At 39.8% G+C, this 19451-nt stretch overlaps 1 protein-coding gene across 2 annotated transcripts; it reads left to right on the top strand.

The window, feature by feature from the left end:
* Nucleotides 1-405: 405 nt before the first annotated feature.
* chst3a (carbohydrate sulfotransferase 3a) lies at nucleotides 406-18825 on the top strand. 2 transcript variants are annotated; one of them, XM_088916671.1, is made up of 3 exons: nucleotides 406-836; nucleotides 12474-12701; nucleotides 15423-18825. In XM_088916671.1, exons 2-3 carry the CDS (start codon nucleotides 12622-12624, stop codon nucleotides 16663-16665), a joined length of 1323 nt encoding a protein of 440 aa, XP_088772797.1. In that variant the 5' UTR covers nucleotides 406-836; nucleotides 12474-12621; the 3' UTR covers nucleotides 16666-18825. The 2 variants fall into 2 exon arrangements, with proteins under 2 accessions (XP_088772797.1, XP_088772798.1); XM_088916672.1 differs by having other exon boundaries at nucleotides 565-593.
* Nucleotides 18826-19451: the final 626 nt, after the last annotated feature.

Below are 19451 nucleotides of genomic sequence, written 5' to 3'. Positions count from 1 at the left end.
AATGTCATAAGGAACTGAATACAGTACGTATGATAACTTTAGTTCTAGTGTAGGTATTTTACTCCCAACATAAATTCCTCACTGTCATTGGCTCTTTCCTCTTTGTCCAGATACAAACTTTCTCTGTGGAACTCAAACCTGGTCACGTTCACATCTCTGCAGGCAGGAGGCTTAAAACCTCTTAGGTGTTTGCATTTCTTTTAAAGTGTGATTTTGTTTTAAAAAAAAAGGCAAAGGTGGATTTAAACCGTCTTGTGGGCCATGAAAGGCCAGCACAAGACCCGACCTATAACAGTTCATTCATTCAACAGTGGGATCCTTGTTTAGAAATTCAAATTACCGGGAGGGACGGTGCGGTCACGTGGCTCGGTGTCTGCGGAGAGCCCGGTTTCGGAGTTCAGCTGAGCATTTGTTGGGGGACGAGAGTTCGCTCAAACGTGGTCTTCAGTGTATGACTTCAATCTGGATAGACTGGGGAGTAAAGAGACTATTTTAAACTGATTTGCCCTATGTGTTCCTTACAACGCCTTTAAACATCTGTGGCGCATCAGCCACCATCTAAATCAGGATTTGGGGAAAAAAAAAAAACTTTGGTGAGGGTTTGATTTCTTTGGTTCCCCTCTCCCACTGTGGAGTTTGCTCTGTAATCGCTGCAATGAAAACGCAGCACTCCTTCTAATGGACGTGGAAACAATTCTTCTGAGAGAAATAACGGAAATTAGTGTCCGCACACACAGAGGTTCAGCTTTTTTCGGAAATACAGGAAAATGAGGGATGCAACGGCGCACGTAGTCTTCTGCACCAATATCTTAAATTACTCTACAGAGTGTGGTCGTGTAAGTATTTGAAACTTTTACCGTGTCCTTCATTTAGCATCAGCGTTAGGCAAAGGTTTGTGCAACAGCATGCTGTTACGGTATGTGACTACACGTTAGTAGGATTGAAAGCATTTATGCTTGTCTTAATGTTACTGTAAATTATATTATTACCGCTACTGTATCTGTCGCATGATAAATTGATATTGCAGCGTATGAGAGGAAGACTATGACTTTGAAAAGTTCTCAGTGTCTAATACAAGGCAGGAAAGACGAAAAAGGTACTTTAAAGTGGGCAGGAGTGAGGCTTATAGCTCCGTTAATAACTAAACCTTTTCATTCTTAAAACTTTATGGTGTAGAAAAAAGGAACAAAACCTTCTTTTTAATAATGTAAAGAAGACTTCAAGCTGACCACACGTGCCTGAGACCCAGATCACAGCCCGATTGGGTGTCGGGAGATGCTGAGCCGAAAGAGAGACCAGAGATTAAAAATGGATGAACCCTGTGTACAGTCAGTGACGAAACTGTCTGCGTTATAGGCTCCGAGATGTTCCAAACCGCGAGTGTGTGATGCAGTGTGATGGGTTGGTTATTAAAAAAAAAAAACTAATCCGCGAACAACAAAGCTTGCCTTTTTAAAAGCCGCTGATATTGAGTTTCTCTGCGGTTAAGCATCGGGTCGTATTTACAGTGCACTGCTGTGCTAGGGTTTCTCACAGCTTGAAAGGTAGCACATATTGCACATCATCATATTTTGCTATAGCACCGTGTGCTTCATCTACATTATATGCAGGTTGTTGAGTTTCGTTGTATTCGGATTTAGGTTTTTTTTTCGGATTGATATTACACTTCCAACTTCGGTGAGCGGTTTCTCAGCGGTCTTTGCAGAATTATTTTTATAAAACAACGATATTTAAAAAGTGAATGAATTAAAAACTTGTTTAAAAAAAACAGTTGCAGTACTGTATAAGGCTTCTCCCTTGTCTGAATTACAAGTCAGAACCGTATGAAGTTTCACTCCATTGGTATTCGGTGACTAATTCTTAAATACCAACCAGCGTGGGCTACTTTTAGGTTTATTCTTGTTTAAACACATAGTTGGCGTTGTTACAAAAGAGCTCTTAGTTCTTGCGGTATAAGAAATGAGGCATAGATATAGTAGCATTTTATTATTCCTGCTTGCTAGCAAAATAATGGATACAAAAAATATCATAATTTTGGCCCGTCTTATATTGGGTAATAATAACAAAAGTATAACGGTTGAGACAAGGTTAAAGAAATTTCGAAAGCCAAAGAGTGATTCTTTTGTGGTTTTGTAGCTTTATAACATTGGGCAGCTGCTCAGACCGGTTTCACCCTGTTTGGCTTCCCAGTACCAGCGCCATATATACCCCTGCCGCAGCCACCAAGGCGGTGCCGCTGATTGCTGTCCGTGGGGGTGAATGTACTAAAGAACAGTGGAGACTCGTGGGTTCAAAATGATACGCTTTTAAGCCTTACCAGACATTAAACATGTTTGAATTTGGCTAGTATCAGCTTGGGTTTCGGACTTTCAAACAACTCTGAAGAGGAGAATGAATGATTATAAGCACCACTTCTTGGACAAAGGCGGAGAGGGCAATGTCTTTTTACACTTAACATTCTACTTAATTTATTTGTTGGCTGTAAGATAAAGACATTGGGGAGCAAAGATACACCTTTTGATTGTTGCTGTTGACTATAATGCATTTCACACCGCCCTCCTTAAGACTGGACATCTCCATCCTGAATCCTTACCTTCTTGGCTCGTCTTTACTCTGAGGTGTTACTAGGCACAATGTGCCCGTAGGGGTTCACGTCCTGTAATCAGAATTGCCGGTGCTGCTGAATAGATGTTAATGCGGGAAGGCGGCCTATGCAAAGTGATAATGTAGCAGTTGAACAGAAAGAAAAATGCGAATCTTACGCATCCAACTCCAAGGTTTTTATCAGGATAAGGAAAAATGAGCTCTTCAGTTCAAGAGAAAGGAAGGCACTGTACAGAGAGGGCTGTGAAACCACGTTTTTGAAGTAGATACCCTTGTTTCTTTTAAGTTAAAACGGGATGAGCTACAGTACTAAACATAGCTATTAATAACCAAATGTTTGGTTAACGGGGGCTTTTGTTGTAATTTCACCATCCTGTTTTCCATAAGAGGTCCCTGGTTAGTTCTCCACAGTGGGTTTCCTTGTCCATTCTCTTTATCTCTCTTCATTCCCCTAGTAAAGCCACAAACCCTTTTGTCCTCTTATTCTTTTTCTGTGTTTTTGTCTAGTATAGTTTTCAGTTATTTAAATCTCCATGGAAAGAGTGTACATTTTTGGCCTCATGTCGTTCTTGAAGTCCGGTATTTATGCAATGTTAATGTCACTGAACCAAAATCTGCAGCTCTTAAGAGAGTCTTCTGCTCGTATAGAAATACAGATGATAAGACTATAGACTGTAAGAGACTGGACTATAATTGCCTTGCACTTAAGCCTCTTTTTAAAAATAAAGATGTAGATGTCATAAGCCGCAAGTTGTAATACAGTATTAGTTTATATCAAAATTGGCAGGTGTTGTGCTACACTGCTGTAAAGGTTAGAAGGCAGAGAAAGGCAACTGTGACCTTAAATGTCCGGTAAATGGAAAGCACAACATTATGTTTTCTACTCTGAAAGCTGCAGTTTTTACAAACATATGAAAATAGTGTGGGAGTTTTTTGGTGGTTTGTTTCTTGATTTATTGCTAGATTGATTTTAAGGTCTGTTTTGTGTGCAAATCTAGAGCATATTGAGGCTGGGAGGAATATTAGTATTAATTCTAATATTCCTAATTTATATTAATATTAGTAATATGGTTTCCCTAAGAACTATCCTTGTGCTGCTGTACCCACTAAGCCAATATTATAGCATCCTTTGTTTCTTAAAAAGACATTGAACCATGAGTGAGTATAATTTGTTACAAGATAGTGAGCAGAATGATGGTAGTTTCTGCTTGAACAGATCATCAAATTCGTCAAATGCTCCGGTGATTATTGAATATTTTAAATCTGTGTTCCAGTGCTGTAAGTGACAGGCTGATGGACACAGCATAAGCCTTGATAATTAGTTATATTTACTTATTTGCAATTAATCATTGACTGCTGCAATATGGTGCCGCTTTTGATTTATTTTTAGAAACAAATCAATTTTGCATGCTCTGAATCAGGTTTTAGTTTGCACAGCTAGTGTGCAGTCTCCAAGCCTTCCTGTCTTGCAGATGCAGAAGTCAGATAACACTTGGCTTTATTTAAATCAAGCATTTGTTTTTGGCCAACAGAAGCTGCTTGGCAAACCAGCTATTTACAGTGTGCTTTGTATAGCACACCATTGTCATGATTTGCACTAGTTTGGTGGTTCACAATCCTTTCCAATTGCGTACTGCAAAAAGGGAACTGAAGAATGTCCAATTCTGATGCTGTATATAATGTGTGTAAGACTCTTTGTGACAGAAGCTGGCAATGACATTTGTAATGCAAGGGAGTTCTATTTTTATTTGATTAAAAACTGATTTCACGTCCTGTGTTTTCTAAACCTCTCAATGAGATTGGAAATATATAAAAAAAATTAGAATGGTTATTTTATTCTGTTTATTCCTCCCCAAAGTTGCTCAGTACCACAGTTTACTGCTATGACTTGTGTACTAGCACAGGACATGTGAGGGACAGAGTCGTGCCTCCTCTGAAATATGTACTTGTCAGAGCCTTCTGTCAGGTTTCATGAGTCCCAGTATTGCCTACCATTGAGTTGGTGTAGACTGGAGGACTGATGGCACTGTGAGCTCACCAGGTGTCTGGCAAGTGACAGGAGATTGTATAGCCAGAGATTGGAGTTGAAGCACCCAACCCTGGCAGCACTTGGTCACTTGCTGTTGCTGAGTGTAATAGTAATTGAAATTGAAAACAATTGAAAACCTAGAAAAATGAGTTGGATAAATATATTAGTAATATCACACACTAGTTTAGTCAGTCAAATAAGAGCTTGTCACTGCCAGAGCCAAACCATAGGTGTGTTGCTTGCCTTGTTAACTTTAAGGAAATATTTGACCTCAGTTCTACACACTAGGAAGTCCCAACTGAAATCAGATGATGATGCAGACAAAGCTTGAAACTGTGTCAGTACTACAGTGCATTGTCAATCATTGTACAGTACATAAGTCAATCACTGAGGTACAAACACCTGCCTTCCTGCAGTATGTCATACCTTTTCTAATACTTAAACTTTAGAGTTCTAGAAGCACACCCTGGCAAAGAAACTACATTCTCCAAAAAGTTATATAGCAGTGAAATATTTTTACTTCAAGATGCTTCAAACACTCTGCAAAACACCAATTGTTTTCAGCTTTCTGGTATCAGTTTCTAATGGTACCTAATGTGATTTATTTCCCAGAGCAAATGTCTTTAGGCTGTACATTGAATATCACACAAATAACTTTCTTCATGAGAAGCTTTTTGTTCTGCTGGGCACAGATTCAAGTTTTCTCTGGAGACTGTGACGTTTAAGACCAATTATGTATTTCTTCCCCAAGTGATAACAAACAGGCAAGCTTAGAGGAACTGACAATTTGAAGGTTTGCAGCTTTGTGTTAGAATACTGGAAGATCTTTTACAGAGCAACTTTCTGAGAGGTCTTCTGTGCCTGTGCCGTGTAGTGGTGTATTCATATATAGAACGAGATGATGGTAGCTACACTACATACAAGATGGAGAAGTGAGATACTGTTTCAGCAATTGAATTAAGGGGGAATGCAAGGGATGGAAAATAGGCTGAACCTTTGCTAGGATACTGGGATTAACTCATCTGCTCTCGTGAAACCTACCACAGGATCTTTACTGGCCAAGCAGTCAGGACTTTTAAATGCATTCATGCCAACATATTGCTTCAACATACCTATAATATGAGTGATACCAGTACAACATTTTAAAAAATCCTTCCACTTCATTTTTTTGACCCATTGTTTTTATTCTTAAGTTTAAAACAATTCCCAGAGGAGAGGAAACAAATAAACAATAGTTGCATAATCCCTGCAAATGTTAAGACATACAAAGCAGAAAACTAAAACAAGGAAAAATGCAGTACAGTACTGACTACAACGAAGCACACTAAACTAGAACTTTACAGGGCATTTTCACTACATCTTTGTTTTTATGTATTTCTCAATGCAGTCATCAGGAGAGAACTTATTTTTGTCTCTTATTGATTTAATAAGTGGTTACAAACATGAGGAGGTTATATTGGTTGACATGTCAGACAGTTACAAGTAGACCTGTACAGGACTCTACAGGACTCTAGACTCTAGAAGTGGTTTTGACACTTCTCCGGTTTGGTGGCGATTAGTGAAGTGTAAGTATAGCACTTTAACCACCAGTGAGCCAGAGCTGACATTTATAAGCTTAAGACTTTGGCTGTGTAAAGCAAACATGTTGCTGCTTTCAGCTGTTCAGCAGAAATAATTGTTCTGATAAAATCTTAAACACTGTGACACTGAACCCCATTGAGACCTGAAAAGGTTACCTCCTTCCCGTGATTTGGCACTTCATAACAGCTTTAGGCCGTGGAATTGAAGTAAGACTCTATGTCCTTTTCTGCATCTCTTCCGAGTAGGCAGATAGAGTCTTATTGTCATCAGAGTCGGAGCCCTGAAAGGACTAGCACAAACAGGTATGAGTATGGTCAAACAGCGATCCAGTACATAAAGTTCAGAAAACCTTCTTAATAGAGTGTGATCCCTGTAATATACATATTAATATGCTTTGTACTGTACATGATTTAATGTGATCACTGGACTTGGCTGATTCAGAATAGTTGCAATTCAACGTGAATACGTGCTTCTCGGGTTCCTTCTTTGTTCACATCCCACAAAGAGTTCTTGTGAGCTCGATGTGCTTCTCCAGCCGTATTGCCTAGTGGTCTCTGTCGAGGAGTGGTGATAGAAGTGACTCATAATGCTCAGCTTCAGAAGACATCGGCAGAGCTGCTCAACTGAATGTTCAGGATATCACTGGCAAATCTGAAAGCAGAAGAGACAGGTGAGGGAAGTGTAGCCTGAAGACCAGTTATTACAGTACGAATGGATGTCCTGCACCTTCAATAGTGACGGGTTTAACTTTGACAGTTCCTCCCTCCACCTTATCTCTGAAACTTCACGGCAAGATGGCAGGTACTCCACTTACATGCGGACCAAGCTGTCATCTTTTTCTGGAATAGGTTCACATGAGGATGTGCAACACAGCGTTGTGCTGCTTTGCTGTTTTAAATAGTAGTACTTGAAGGGGGGGTGGGGACATTCTCCCAATTTGGAAACCCCAGCTGCTGGGCTCACTGTTACTGCCCTGCTAACGGAACAGAAGGAATACAGCATTTCCTCTGCAGCTGTTCTGCACCTTGCCAGCCCTTCAGCACTTCACAGCACAGCTGGGGAAGCAGGGCGTGGAGGGATGAGGTGACTCTCATCGATGGTATTGATGTCACTGTTAATAATAACAGTTATTATCCTTATCCAGGGTGATCTACAGTGTGTTTGCATAGTTTAACATTGCGTAAGTAGAGGTGGAAGCAGCAGATAGGGTTGAAGCTCATTTCCGCATCCATCCATTTTGTAACTGCTTCTTCCAATTCAGGGTTGTGGGGGAGTTTGAGACTGTCCGGGCGAGCAACAGGCGCAAAGGGGGATACACTCTAGACGAGACGCCAGTCCATCACGGGGCAGAACCGCACGCACGCACGCACGCACGCACGCACGCACGCACGCACGCACGCACGGTCAGTTATCTCAGAAGCCAGGCAACCTACCAGTAGGTCTTTGGGCTGTGGGAAGAACACTCCAGAGACATACTGGTAACCAGTGCGCCACTGTTCTGCCTACTCATTCCAACAATTAATTAGAATGACAATAAAGCTAAGTGTAACAATGCTGGAAAGGAAAAGTGCAGTGCGAGTGCTACACAAAAAAACAGTGGCGAATATTGTATAATGGAGAGTTACGCTGCCAGACGTCCGCCCGCTCAGCGCCCTGCTGAGTGCCTGAGCTGAGCCAGCTGGACAGTCCTGACTGAATGACTTTGCCCAGGCCTGGGCTGCTATTTCTGAACAAGCCTACTAAACGTCTGTTCAGAGCAAGCGTTGGTACTGGTTTAGCCACTTTAAAACGAAAATTAAATTCTTCCAAAAGACACATGGTGTAGCATATAGTGCAGTATCATTCACATCATGGTAGGTAGGGCAGGTAGGTCCCCTTTCAGGCCATAAAGGCCCATGGGGGAATGGGAGGTAAGGGCCACCATTTTTCTCGTCCATCCGACACTGGAGGTGGAGGTGATGTGGTCAGCATCACGCTCCGGCCGGCCTGTTACCCCCGGTAGGATTAGCCCCCGGTACTCATTGGGAAAGCAGGCCAAGTGAACGTCAAAGGTTAATTTCCTAGGATACCATTAAAACTTTCCACACTAGGCTGTAGAAACACTGATACGCACCTTTCTTAAATCTTTTTTTCCTGTGTTTTTTAAAGATATTTAGAATGCAATTGAAATGCTCTGGAATGTTAGACATATACAGCACCCTGTGGGAAAAAAATAATTTATTCCAGTTACACAAGGAACAGGGTTTAAGTTAACTGAGGCCACTGTATGTTGTGCAGTGTATCTTATAATTTTACAAGAAAATGATTGGGCTCTGGAGGGGAAATGTCAAAATCATCATCCTGGTTTAAATTTCAGAGTGATTTGTGAAATAATCTTGAACTTCCAGCAGTGATTGCTCTAAGAAAGTCTTTCCAAAGCTGGGTCATCCATTCCTCTTCGCCAGATACAGTCCAGAAAGTCAGTCTGTCCGCTTTATCCTGACCAACTTGATTTTAAGTTCCATATTACAAGCATGATGCAAAGTTAAATTTAATAAGAACATAAAAAAGGTTACTAAGAGAGGAGGCCATTTGGCGGAACTGGCTTGTTCAGTAAATAGTAGCTAATTGATTCAAAGATGTTATCCAGGCATTTCTCTAAAGACACCACTGAAAATTAACAAGCACACTTTGACTTTGTTAGCACATACTGTAAATGTAATATATTCTGTTGAATGCCCCCCTGATATTATGTGCAAACCTTTTGTCTCGTTTCTTTTGTAAATGAGTTAAAAGGTAAAACTTTTGTGTTAAACATCTGTGTATGAGTAATCGGCCATGGATTTGTATTGGCCAAAGTCCAATCACTAAACCCCAGTAAACCTTCACTGTTACTGGAAGAAAATTGGCAAAAATTCTGTTTCGTTCTTTTCAAATGACAAGATTAATTTCATTCTTTCGAAATGACCCAGATAGCAAATGTGTTATTTTATTAGAAATGGAGAAAATAAAAAAAACTTTACTGGATGCCTACCCAAAATTCATTTTTGAGCTTCATAAGGAAATAAAGCCTGTGTTGTTTTGCAAACTGGGCTGCATTTTCAAAATGTCTTTTTCAGAAACAAATAAAGCATTTGTTCTTTGGTTGGATCTGTTATTCAGTTCTGCGTACAGTTAAGTCTTAACCTTACAGTTAAGGTTGCTGCTGGAAGAGGTGTTAGTGAGGCCAGCAGGGGGCGCTCACCCTGTGGTCCAGGTGGGTCCTAATGCCCCAGTATAGTGATGGGGACACTATACTGTAAACAGGTGCTGTCTTTCGGATGAGATGTAAAACCGAGGTCCTGACTCTCTGTGGTCATTAAAAATCCCAGGGCGTTTCTCGAAGAGAGTAGGGGTGTAACCCCGGCGTCCTGGCCAAATTTCCCATTGGCCCTTACCAATCATGGCCTCCTAATAATCCCCATCTATGAATTGGCTACATTACTTTGTTCACCCCCCCTCTCCCACTTCAACAGGCGGAGCGACGTGCCGGTTGGAGTATTCTCGTTCACAGTTAATGGCAACGTCAGCTCAAAGATTTGGTTCAAACCACCAAATGGAGACTGGTGTGCCGACAAGAGGACCATGCTGATGCGGGATTAACGCTAGGAAAGAGAGAGAGTTTAAAACAGAGATGGTGTGATGTAGAAATTTGGAGCACAGTATTTTATGTTTTATCAAGTATTTTTGAAAGCTGTATTGTTGTGTTAATAACATGCAAGCACTCAATAATGTTTTTGTTTTTACTGTTTATGCTCATTGTCCTGCTACTGTAGACAGCGGAGTACTAAACCAGCAGTTGTGTGTATAGTTTATGGACATGTACAGTTGTAACTTGCATCCCACTACAGATTTAGAACTATTTAGAATTTTGTGAATCAATTTACCTTGCCTCATAATTTTTTTGGAGTCTGTTATATTTAGTTAAATGGCGTTCCAATGTTTTTGGAAGTTAAAAGAATTCTATATCTTTTTACTTGCTTAATTGAATGACAAGACAGACATAAAGACTTTCTCAAAACATAAATCAACAGCTACTTAAGAGGGTTTCCACATTGTTTTTATTGATTACACATCTGCATGTCACTCTTCTGCTTTTACAGAGTGGAGAATATTAAGTCTAAATGTACTTTTGGGTAAATATCTTTATAAGGCATTACCTTAATTGGTATTTTTAAATTACAGGTTTGTTGTGCAAGCAACATAAATTCTGTATAGTACTGAATAAAATGATTGTGTTATCTTAACTTAAGCAATATCATCACACCTCTTTTTTCATTTATCAAGGATACTTTAAATCAGGAATGAGCAAATTCAGTCCTTGAGGGTCTGAGAATCCTCTGAGACGAATTACTTAATTTAAAGTGTTAAAGCCAAATCACCTGTGTTGAGGTCTTAATAAGTTGCTAATTGAAAACACCTGGAAAGCCCATGGGAATCTGACTCGCCCCTGGCTTACCTGCTGAAGAATGATCTACAGCCAGATATTAATGAACTCTTTAAAGCTGACAGTCTGAAATCATTTTGTAGGTGTCAAAGACCATGCTCCATGCCGCAGGGAGAGCAAAGTGACACCCGCTACAAGGTTGTTTTCATATTAAGAGAATTTAGGTTGCAGATGGTGCTGCTGTTGAATACAAAGTCACCTTGGCAAATGTTTTTATGACACACTCTCAGCTTTTTTTTGTATTTATCTGCTTTAATCCGCTGTGTGAGCTCCAGATGTACTCTGCAGTATCTGCCACACTTGAATGACATCCTGGTCTGGATGCATATGCTGGCATTGTTTGCGAATGACGATGTAATCATTTTGAGCACTACTGGGTTGTGCCAGGTTTCTTTAGTGAAAAAAAAAATGTTGCAGTTTAACAAACTCACTCGAGTTTAACAAATTTGTTCACAAAGTAGTGGGGGGGGGGTGCCACATCAGAAGACCACAACACAAAGTTCCAGGAAGATTCTGATGAGTGCTGGGTTTTTGGTGTAGGAGAGTACCAATATCATCATCTTGTACGCACATGTTATAATTTAAAATGTATTATATTTATTACGTTATGTTTAAAAAAATATATTTTTGGTTTTATACATGCATGTCTCAACATCTTTTATACATTTTAATATCTTTTAAAATTGATACATCTATGTCTGAATATCTGCATTTTCAGTGAGAACTTTGGAAACAACATAAACCAGACAGAAAAACTGTGAAGGTGTGTTGGTTCCAGTTATCAGTGTAGATGTTATTTTGTGTCTTAACAGGGCACATTTCTTACTGTCTCACTCACTCATCAATATAACCAATTTAGGAGATTGTACGATAGTGTTGATAAGTGTTGAAAGGTGGCATTTAATAAATTTGTTCTATATCTAAGAAAGTATGTTTTTGTTTTAGAGACATTGTCATCACAGAGTACATTTCTTAAACATTATTGTAACCAGGACAAAGCATTGAAAGAAATACAGTAGCAGACAACTGCACAGATTACGTGGGCAGCTAAGATGATTGCTGTTTATTTCTTGATCAGATCACAGGAAGCCACAAAAAGCAAAAAAAAGATGTGCATTCTTATATATTTCACACAGATGTAGGGAAGCACGTCTTGTGCTATAGCTGAAAATCAGAAAGTTTGTTCTGCTAAGTGACTTTAGCTACAGAGCTGGACAGATTGCAGATGTGTTCTTTTTATTGGCAGCTTAAAGTGGAAAGAGTTTGATTTTGAAACATATTTTACTTGAATATTTGTCATTTAATAGTAGTTTTTATAAACATCACCGCCTGAATCCACAGGAAACAAATGTGCTTTGTGTGCCAGGTATCTGTGGGTCCTCTGTACAAGCATGGATGCTCTATCAATGAAGCATATTTCATCTTTAATAAACAAAATGGAATTTCAGTTAGGAAATGGCTACCTTTTAATCAACACAGAAAAGGTTGAAAAGTACCTAAAATCATTTTGTTTTAAAGAATTCTACTTTATACAAGAAGGTAGTCAGATAAAATTTAAGATTTCTAAATGAAAATAAAGGACCATGGGTCATTTGGGTCCATCAGTGGATGTTCTGAAGCAAAAACTGAAAAATTACTTTGAATTTGGTCAAATGTCTTGCTTATTTCTGAAAGGGTCCTTGTTTCATTTCATGGTTTATGTAAACATTTATGATCTTTCAGAATGACTGTTCTTCACATTGAACTTTAGTGAGCAATATTCATTTTAACACTCCTGTTTTAATGTTGGCACAGGCTGGACCTATATGAGGAGCTGTTGCAGTGCAGCCCACAGAAGAGGCTCTTGGAAGTCTGAAGAGGCGACTGTGACGCTTTGTGTCGTAATTGGGAGGTCAGCAGAATTGGATAAGAACCAATTTCTAATGCAAACTTTTATCCAAGAATGAGGAACAAATACACAATTTTCCTAGTCTTCATAGTGGCACTTGTCATCATTGAGAAGGAACATAAGATAATATCAAGGTAAGTCTTGTAAGTAGCGGTAAACTTTATGTTGTACCTTTTATTCTAAAAGTAGGATGAATTGTAGGCAAGTTTGCCACTTTGGGAATGCGATCAAACCCAATCGTAGATAATGGAAAGTGCCCCCTCTTCGCTGATCCTGTCTCATCCGTAACATGACAATCTACTTTGCAATTTCACACTGATATTTACCATGTGTTCATCATAAGAACACTTACATGACCTAAAGTGGTTTTTCAGTAATTAAAAACTATTTTATAGCATTGTGAGGGGAATAGTGCCGATATTTGCACATACAGAGAAAAGTGAAAAAGATTTACTTTTACTCCTCAATTCTTCAGTTCACAACAGTTCTGACCCAAATGCCAGTTTTGCTGTGAGTTTGTTCATTATATTCTTATTTTTTATCTGTTTTTATCTGTTGTCTATCTCTAAGACCATGACAACACTTAAAATTGTATTGCTTAACTTTTTACATAGAAATGTGAGCCGTGCATAATATCAATCTCTACTCTTCAAGATGTAAAAGGGGGGGCAAATTATACTATTTGGTGACTAGCAAGCACAAAATGGTGGCTTTTTTATTCCAGTTACTGTAATTTTAACAACCTTTTCTTTTGCAGTGCAGTTTCCTTCTAACTGAGACCACTTTCACAATCGGAAACCAGTTCGGCTGACTTAATTTGTTATTTTCTTTTGGATATACAGATACAGTACATGGCAGCTGTCCTAAATATGATTGTTACGTATTTAGTTAAATATCCAGAGAATGGTACTGAAAGTTAGAAACAGAGATTTATTAATTTCTGGAAACAATGAGGTGGGCGGTGAAAAGACTGCTTGTTCTATTTAGCCATTGTATTTGGTTCAGTAGAATGTATAACAATTTAGTTTTTTCAGCATGTTTGTGTAACACCCATGACTCCTTAGGTCAAGTAACACTTCAGGGGAGTATGGGGAGTTTTCAGGAAGCTTGTTTTTAACTTTTTTTCCATTTAAGAAATATTTTAAAATATTAAATACTAACTATTATTACTACTACAACTAAAATTATTTTCTGCAGCATAATGAAAAAATGAAATACAATTTTGCTTGTAATCTCAATTTAAATCTACAGAAGCCCACATAATTCAATTTTATGCTTGTGTATTTTGGCACTATTAATTATAGTCAGCGAGTACTGTACAATGTTTACAAATGTTTTTATTTTAGAACTCAAAACATTTATGAAGGAAAATTGTGAAACTGATGTAAAATGGCAGCAGAGACAGTTTCTCTTTTATTGGTCCTTAGCAGGCATAGTGCAGGATAGCTGAAGATTGCCTGGATAGCCTGGTTCCTGTGACTTGTGAGTCACAGTCTCCAAACTTGGTCGGTTACTGGCTGTCTAGATTGAATGACTCTTTAGTTGAAGGCTTCTTAAGCACAGTCCTGCTGTATCTGACAGTAAAGACAAATCCACTGCCCAAAGTGAACAGTTTCTTTACTAGTAAACTGGAATGATCAAAGATATGTGTGGGTTTTGCAGGAAAGAACTCCCTTTTAGTGTAACAGTTTATGACATAGCACTCAGTCTCTTCTCAGTTGTGGAAAGCAGCAGTTTTGGCATTAGTGGGAGCTGAGTTCTCCTGGCTGTGCTGTCATTTAAAAAAAAAATAGAGTCCAGATGACGGATGTTGATTTGCTTATATTAACTCGCAGTACAGTAATGAGCCAAGTGGATTACCCTATCCTGTGATCCTCACTGGTTGGTTTTGGTGCTGGATGAAACAGTGGCTTACTGGCTTTAGTATGGACATGATCTGTCATGTTTATCCTGGTGTGAAAAGTCCTAGGTCTGTTACATTTTTGGGAACAAAGACTTTTGTTTAGAAACTCAAAGCATTCTCGCTAAGAGGTTGTTTAAGCACAGAGTGCAAAAGCATTCAAGTAGCAGATGACCTCTGTCTGAACCTTGGGGAAGTCCAGATAAAGGTTCACTGGTAACATAAGAATTTCTCTTTGTGCCTGTCCAGCACACACTGCTGCCTACAGATGAGTAGTTACTGTAAAACTTTGTGTTCTGCTTGGCACTATGCAAAAATCGTCAAACACGTAGATGAACAAATTCAGTCTAAAGAGAAAAGTTCTTAATGACAATATATACAGAAATGCAAAACCACAGGTAATACACTTTAAATCTGCACTTTAACGGATATCACATACAGTATGACAGACAAAATCCTCTAAATGGGAATGTTGCCTGTTATATCATGAATACCAGACTTTCCCCTCAATAATGATGAAATGCAAAAATAAATACTGCATAGGTTTAAAATTGAGGAATATCAGTGGTGGCCTATAGGTCAGTTATTTACTATGGATTTTTGCTTTTTTGTGTTCTACCGTATGCTCACGATACATTAAATAAAGAGCTTGTATATTTATGATAAAACCGCACAAGAATAATGTATATATAATTAATTTGTTGATTGCAATTGTTGATTAAAAGTATTTTTTTCCTCATATAAAAGTTTATTTTGGGGCAGGTAAAAAGTTCGTGATTTAACGGACATTCAGTTCTAATGGACCCTCCTTCCCCATATTACTCTGTCAAACCACGGGTTTACTGTATCTCAATATTAAATCGATGATCATGTGTTTTCCTTTTCATTTTGGAAAGTTGTACAGATATAAAATCTAATCCCTGTTTAGAATCTGTTGATCTCTTTATCTTAACAGGGTCTCTGACAAGTTGGCACCAAAGCAGACTCCTCAGACCCCACTGGATTCCAGCGTTTCGGAGCCCCTGCTGCTGACAGAAAATGGCTCCTATTCGGTCCTCAGCGAGCTGGACTTGGCGTTTTCGCAGTTCAAGCAGCGGCTGGAAAACTACAGGCAGCAGATGCAGCAGCGGCAGAACAGCGACCTCCCCGGCGCACGCAGGCACATCCTCCTTTTGGCTACGACTAGGACGGGCTCCTCCTTCGTCGGCGAGTTTTTTAACCAGCAAGGCAGCAGCATGTTTTACCTGTTCGAGCCACTGTGGCACGTTGAACGGATGCTTACGCTCGAGACCGGGGGCACCAACGCGTCGGTGACCGCGAAGGCCTACCGGGAGGTGCTCCGGCAGCTCTTCCTCTGCGACTTCGCCCTAATCGAGCGCTTCATCGCCCCTCCACCCGAGGACCATGTCACGCCGGCTTGGTTCCGCAGGGACTCCAGCAGCTGTCTGTGCGAAGACCCCGTGTGTACTCCGCCTGTGAAGAAGGTGTCTGAGAGGTACCACTGCAAGACCCGCCGGTGCGGGCCGCTGAATTTAACCCTGGCCTCGGAGTCGTGCCGGCAGAAGCAGCACGTGGCCATCAAGACGGTGCGGGTCAGGCAGCTGGAGCTCCTGCGGCCGCTGCTCGAAGACCCCCGCCTGGACGTGAAGGTCATCCAGCTGGTGCGGGACCCCAGGGCTGTCCTGGCCTCCCGGATGGTGGCTTTCTCTTACAGGTACAGAAACTGGAAGAAATGGGCCACAGACACGGAGGTGCCCATCGACGAAAATGAGGTGAAGAAGTTGAAAGTGAACTGTGAGAATATCCGGATGTCGGCGGAGGTCGGCCTGGGACAGCCTTCCTGGCTGAGGAACCGCTACATGCTCGTGCGCTATGAGGACATTGCCCGGTATCCGGTCGAGAAAGCCACTGAAATGTACAGATTTGTTGATATTCCTTTCACTCCACAGGTGAAAGAGTGGATTCTCAGAAATACCCAAACTTCAAAGGACACCAGTGGCGTGTACTCCACACAAAAGAACTCCTCGGAACAGGTGGAGAAATGGAGGTTCAGCATACCTTTCCATTTCGCCCAGGTGGTCCAGAATGCCTGTGAGCCTGCAATGAATTTGTTTGGGTACAAACTTGCTCATGACAAACAGATGCTTACAGACAGGTCAGTGAGTCTGACTGAAGAAAAAACATTTAACTTCAATTAATCATTTATTTCTCTGTTTAAAATGAAATTGTCCTTGCACAAGGACAGATATTCTTTGACACTGAAATCAGGAAATTAGGAAAGCAGGAGGTTGGGAGTCTTCTGCTGTGTTGCTATTGTTTTGCCCAGCTAACTACAGCATGTGCAGGGCTCTAGAATACCTAGGATACAGGCACAGGTTGTGAAAAACAGTTTTAGAAAAGCATTCAAGCCTGGCAGACTTGTAATACTCTTCACAGTTCACTCTGTGCTAAACGTGGAAGGTATTTGGTATTTGGCAAAGATAATCTGTAAATATATGAGGCATTACAGTAAAGAAACACTGTCCAATTGAACACTCCTTTCCACGTTGTCACTTAACACATTATTTCTTGTGAAATTTAGACATGAGTATAGCCATGTTTAAAAAAGGGCTTTAAGTTGTCAAGAACTTTGGGTCTCAGAGAAGCCAGGATTTTTTATGGAGAGAGAGTCTACAATGAAATCTGTCTTAGTGAAGCTGTTTTGAAGACCAAAGATAAAAACTGAATACAAGTTTTTGGAGTACATGTTCAGATAATACAATAGGACTTTTTCTCCATGTGTATTCCTCCTTCATTGTTGAGGAGGAAAACTTGGTAAGTGTAGCTTTAGGAAACCTAAATGACAACTGCAATTAGCAGTCCTTTAGAAAAATAAAGAGGTGATACGTTTATTTTTAATGTTTTCTAGTAATGTGTTTTAAGTTATTTGATTACAGTGTATACAGGGAGAAAGCGTGCTTTCTAACCAAAGTTCAGTTCAGTTTTGCACACAATTCGTATAGTTTTAACTATTGGAATTAGACCTTTCCATATGGGGATGAGCAATTTGTGTGCACCATTACTGTGCTGTTATAAAGAGCAGTCAACTGGGGAGACCTCATTTTAAGAAAATATTGTTTTTGGTGGTACTGTTAAATATAGTAGAACTGCAGCAGGTTTGCAAGGGTTCATATAGATTTAATTCTTTATTGTAGCATTTTCGGTGGCTGGCATGGTGACTTGAGGGATAATGTAGCTCACTCACCTCACCTCACTGCCCTTGTGTCTGTGGGTTTGATTGTGGACTGGGTCTCCTTCATTGTATTTGCATGTTCACTGGAATTTTCTATGGGTGCATCATTTTTCTCCCACCTTCCAGAAACATGCATCCTGGGAACATTCTATTAATATAGTGGAGCGGTGGCTCTGTGGCTAAGGATCTGCGCCTGTGGCTGGAAGGTTGCCAGTTCAAATCCCGTGGCCGGCTGTGGAATCCTACTCCACTGGGCCCCTGAGCAAGGCCCTTAATCCCAGCTGCTCCAGGGGCACTGTACAATTGCTGACCCTGCGTTCTGACCCCAAGCTTCTTTCCCTGTCTGTGTGTCTGTGTGACTCATGGAGAGCAAGCTGGGGTTTAGGAAAAGACAAATTCCTAATGCAAGAAATTGTATATGGCTAGTAAAGTGATCTTATCTCTTAATCTAAACAGCTTTGGAGATTTCCTGTGTGCTTGCACACAGTCCCATACCCTGTTTTTGTCACAGGGAGAGAAGAAGCAGAGCCACCCTTCTCAAGGTCAGGTGTTTACTGAGAGCAAATCCAGACCCTGGTAATACCAGTACCACACCCTGTTCACCTGAGCTACCCTATCCTTGCACAAGTATTCTTAAACTGACGTTTCAGTTTGTACCTTTTTAAACCCATACTTTTTATACTCCTGTTTGACTGCTGCTTGAAAATGAAATGTCCATAAAGACTATGGATCCCTTTTTGTTCACATATTTCTTTGATCTGTTGTGACAACCAAAATATTTTCATGTAATAGTGCCTATTCTGAGTGCATCTGTAGATGTTATTTGATGTGAAAAGGCTGCTTCTGAAATGGACTTGTTATGAACTAATGGAAAGGGAGTTTTCCTCTGAGTGTTTCTGTTAGAAGCCAGGATATTCGCCATGATTTTGTTATTTTTCTAACCAAAGTTAAGTCAATCTTCAGTTTGATGTGCTCTGATCTCAAAATATTTGTTGATCTGTTATTTATTAATGTTCTCTGTCAGCTAATAATGACCCAAAATGTTTGATTTGTCTTTGAAAAGTTTGTTTTTGTAAGGGAGTTTTGGTGATAAGAATAAAATTCTCCACCTTTCTAAAGTTCAAAAGTACAAGTTTTATATGATATTTTCATTTTGGAAGATGTTCTTTAACCAATGCAATTGTGAGCAATCGGGTAAATCTCTTAAGTTACTCAACATTTTACACTACGTTATTTTGCTGTCTTTTAAAATGATTGTTCACATGGCTACATTTAAGATGTTTTACGTCTTAAATATTAGACACAGTAGTCAATCGTGACAAACAGGAATCTTTATCATGATTAGTGATCACAGTATAGTTTTTTTTTTATAAAAGCTATTTTGTGGAAAAACATATTAAATCAATTTTGTGTCTGTAAACCTTCTCTGCAGGGGCCTTCAGTGCCATTATTTACCAAAACGCTAATGGAAACATAAATATGAAAATATGTTTCACTTGTTATGGAAATATGAAATGTATGTTATCTTACAGAAACTGATACTGGCAGCTCAGCTCATTCAAATCAAAGCATTATTTGTGAATTTCTTAACTTTTGTTTTAGAGTTGCTAATTTTGGGTTATAGCGTGTTTTTATTTTTACGGTCTGATTGGAAGCTTTACTAAGGTCTTATGAACATAGCCCATTCTTGAAAGACGTTTCTACTTAAGCCAATCCCAATCCAACATCCCTGGCTTTTTGGAACCAAGTTGT

This window comes from Atractosteus spatula, chromosome 5 (assembly GCF_055471065.1).
Source record: "Atractosteus spatula isolate fAtrSpa1 chromosome 5, fAtrSpa1.hap1, whole genome shotgun sequence".
Lineage (NCBI taxonomy): Eukaryota > Metazoa > Chordata > Actinopteri > Semionotiformes > Lepisosteidae > Atractosteus > Atractosteus spatula.
The sequence above is the reverse complement of the archived record's forward strand: the minus strand, read 5'-3'. Positions and strand labels throughout refer to the sequence as shown.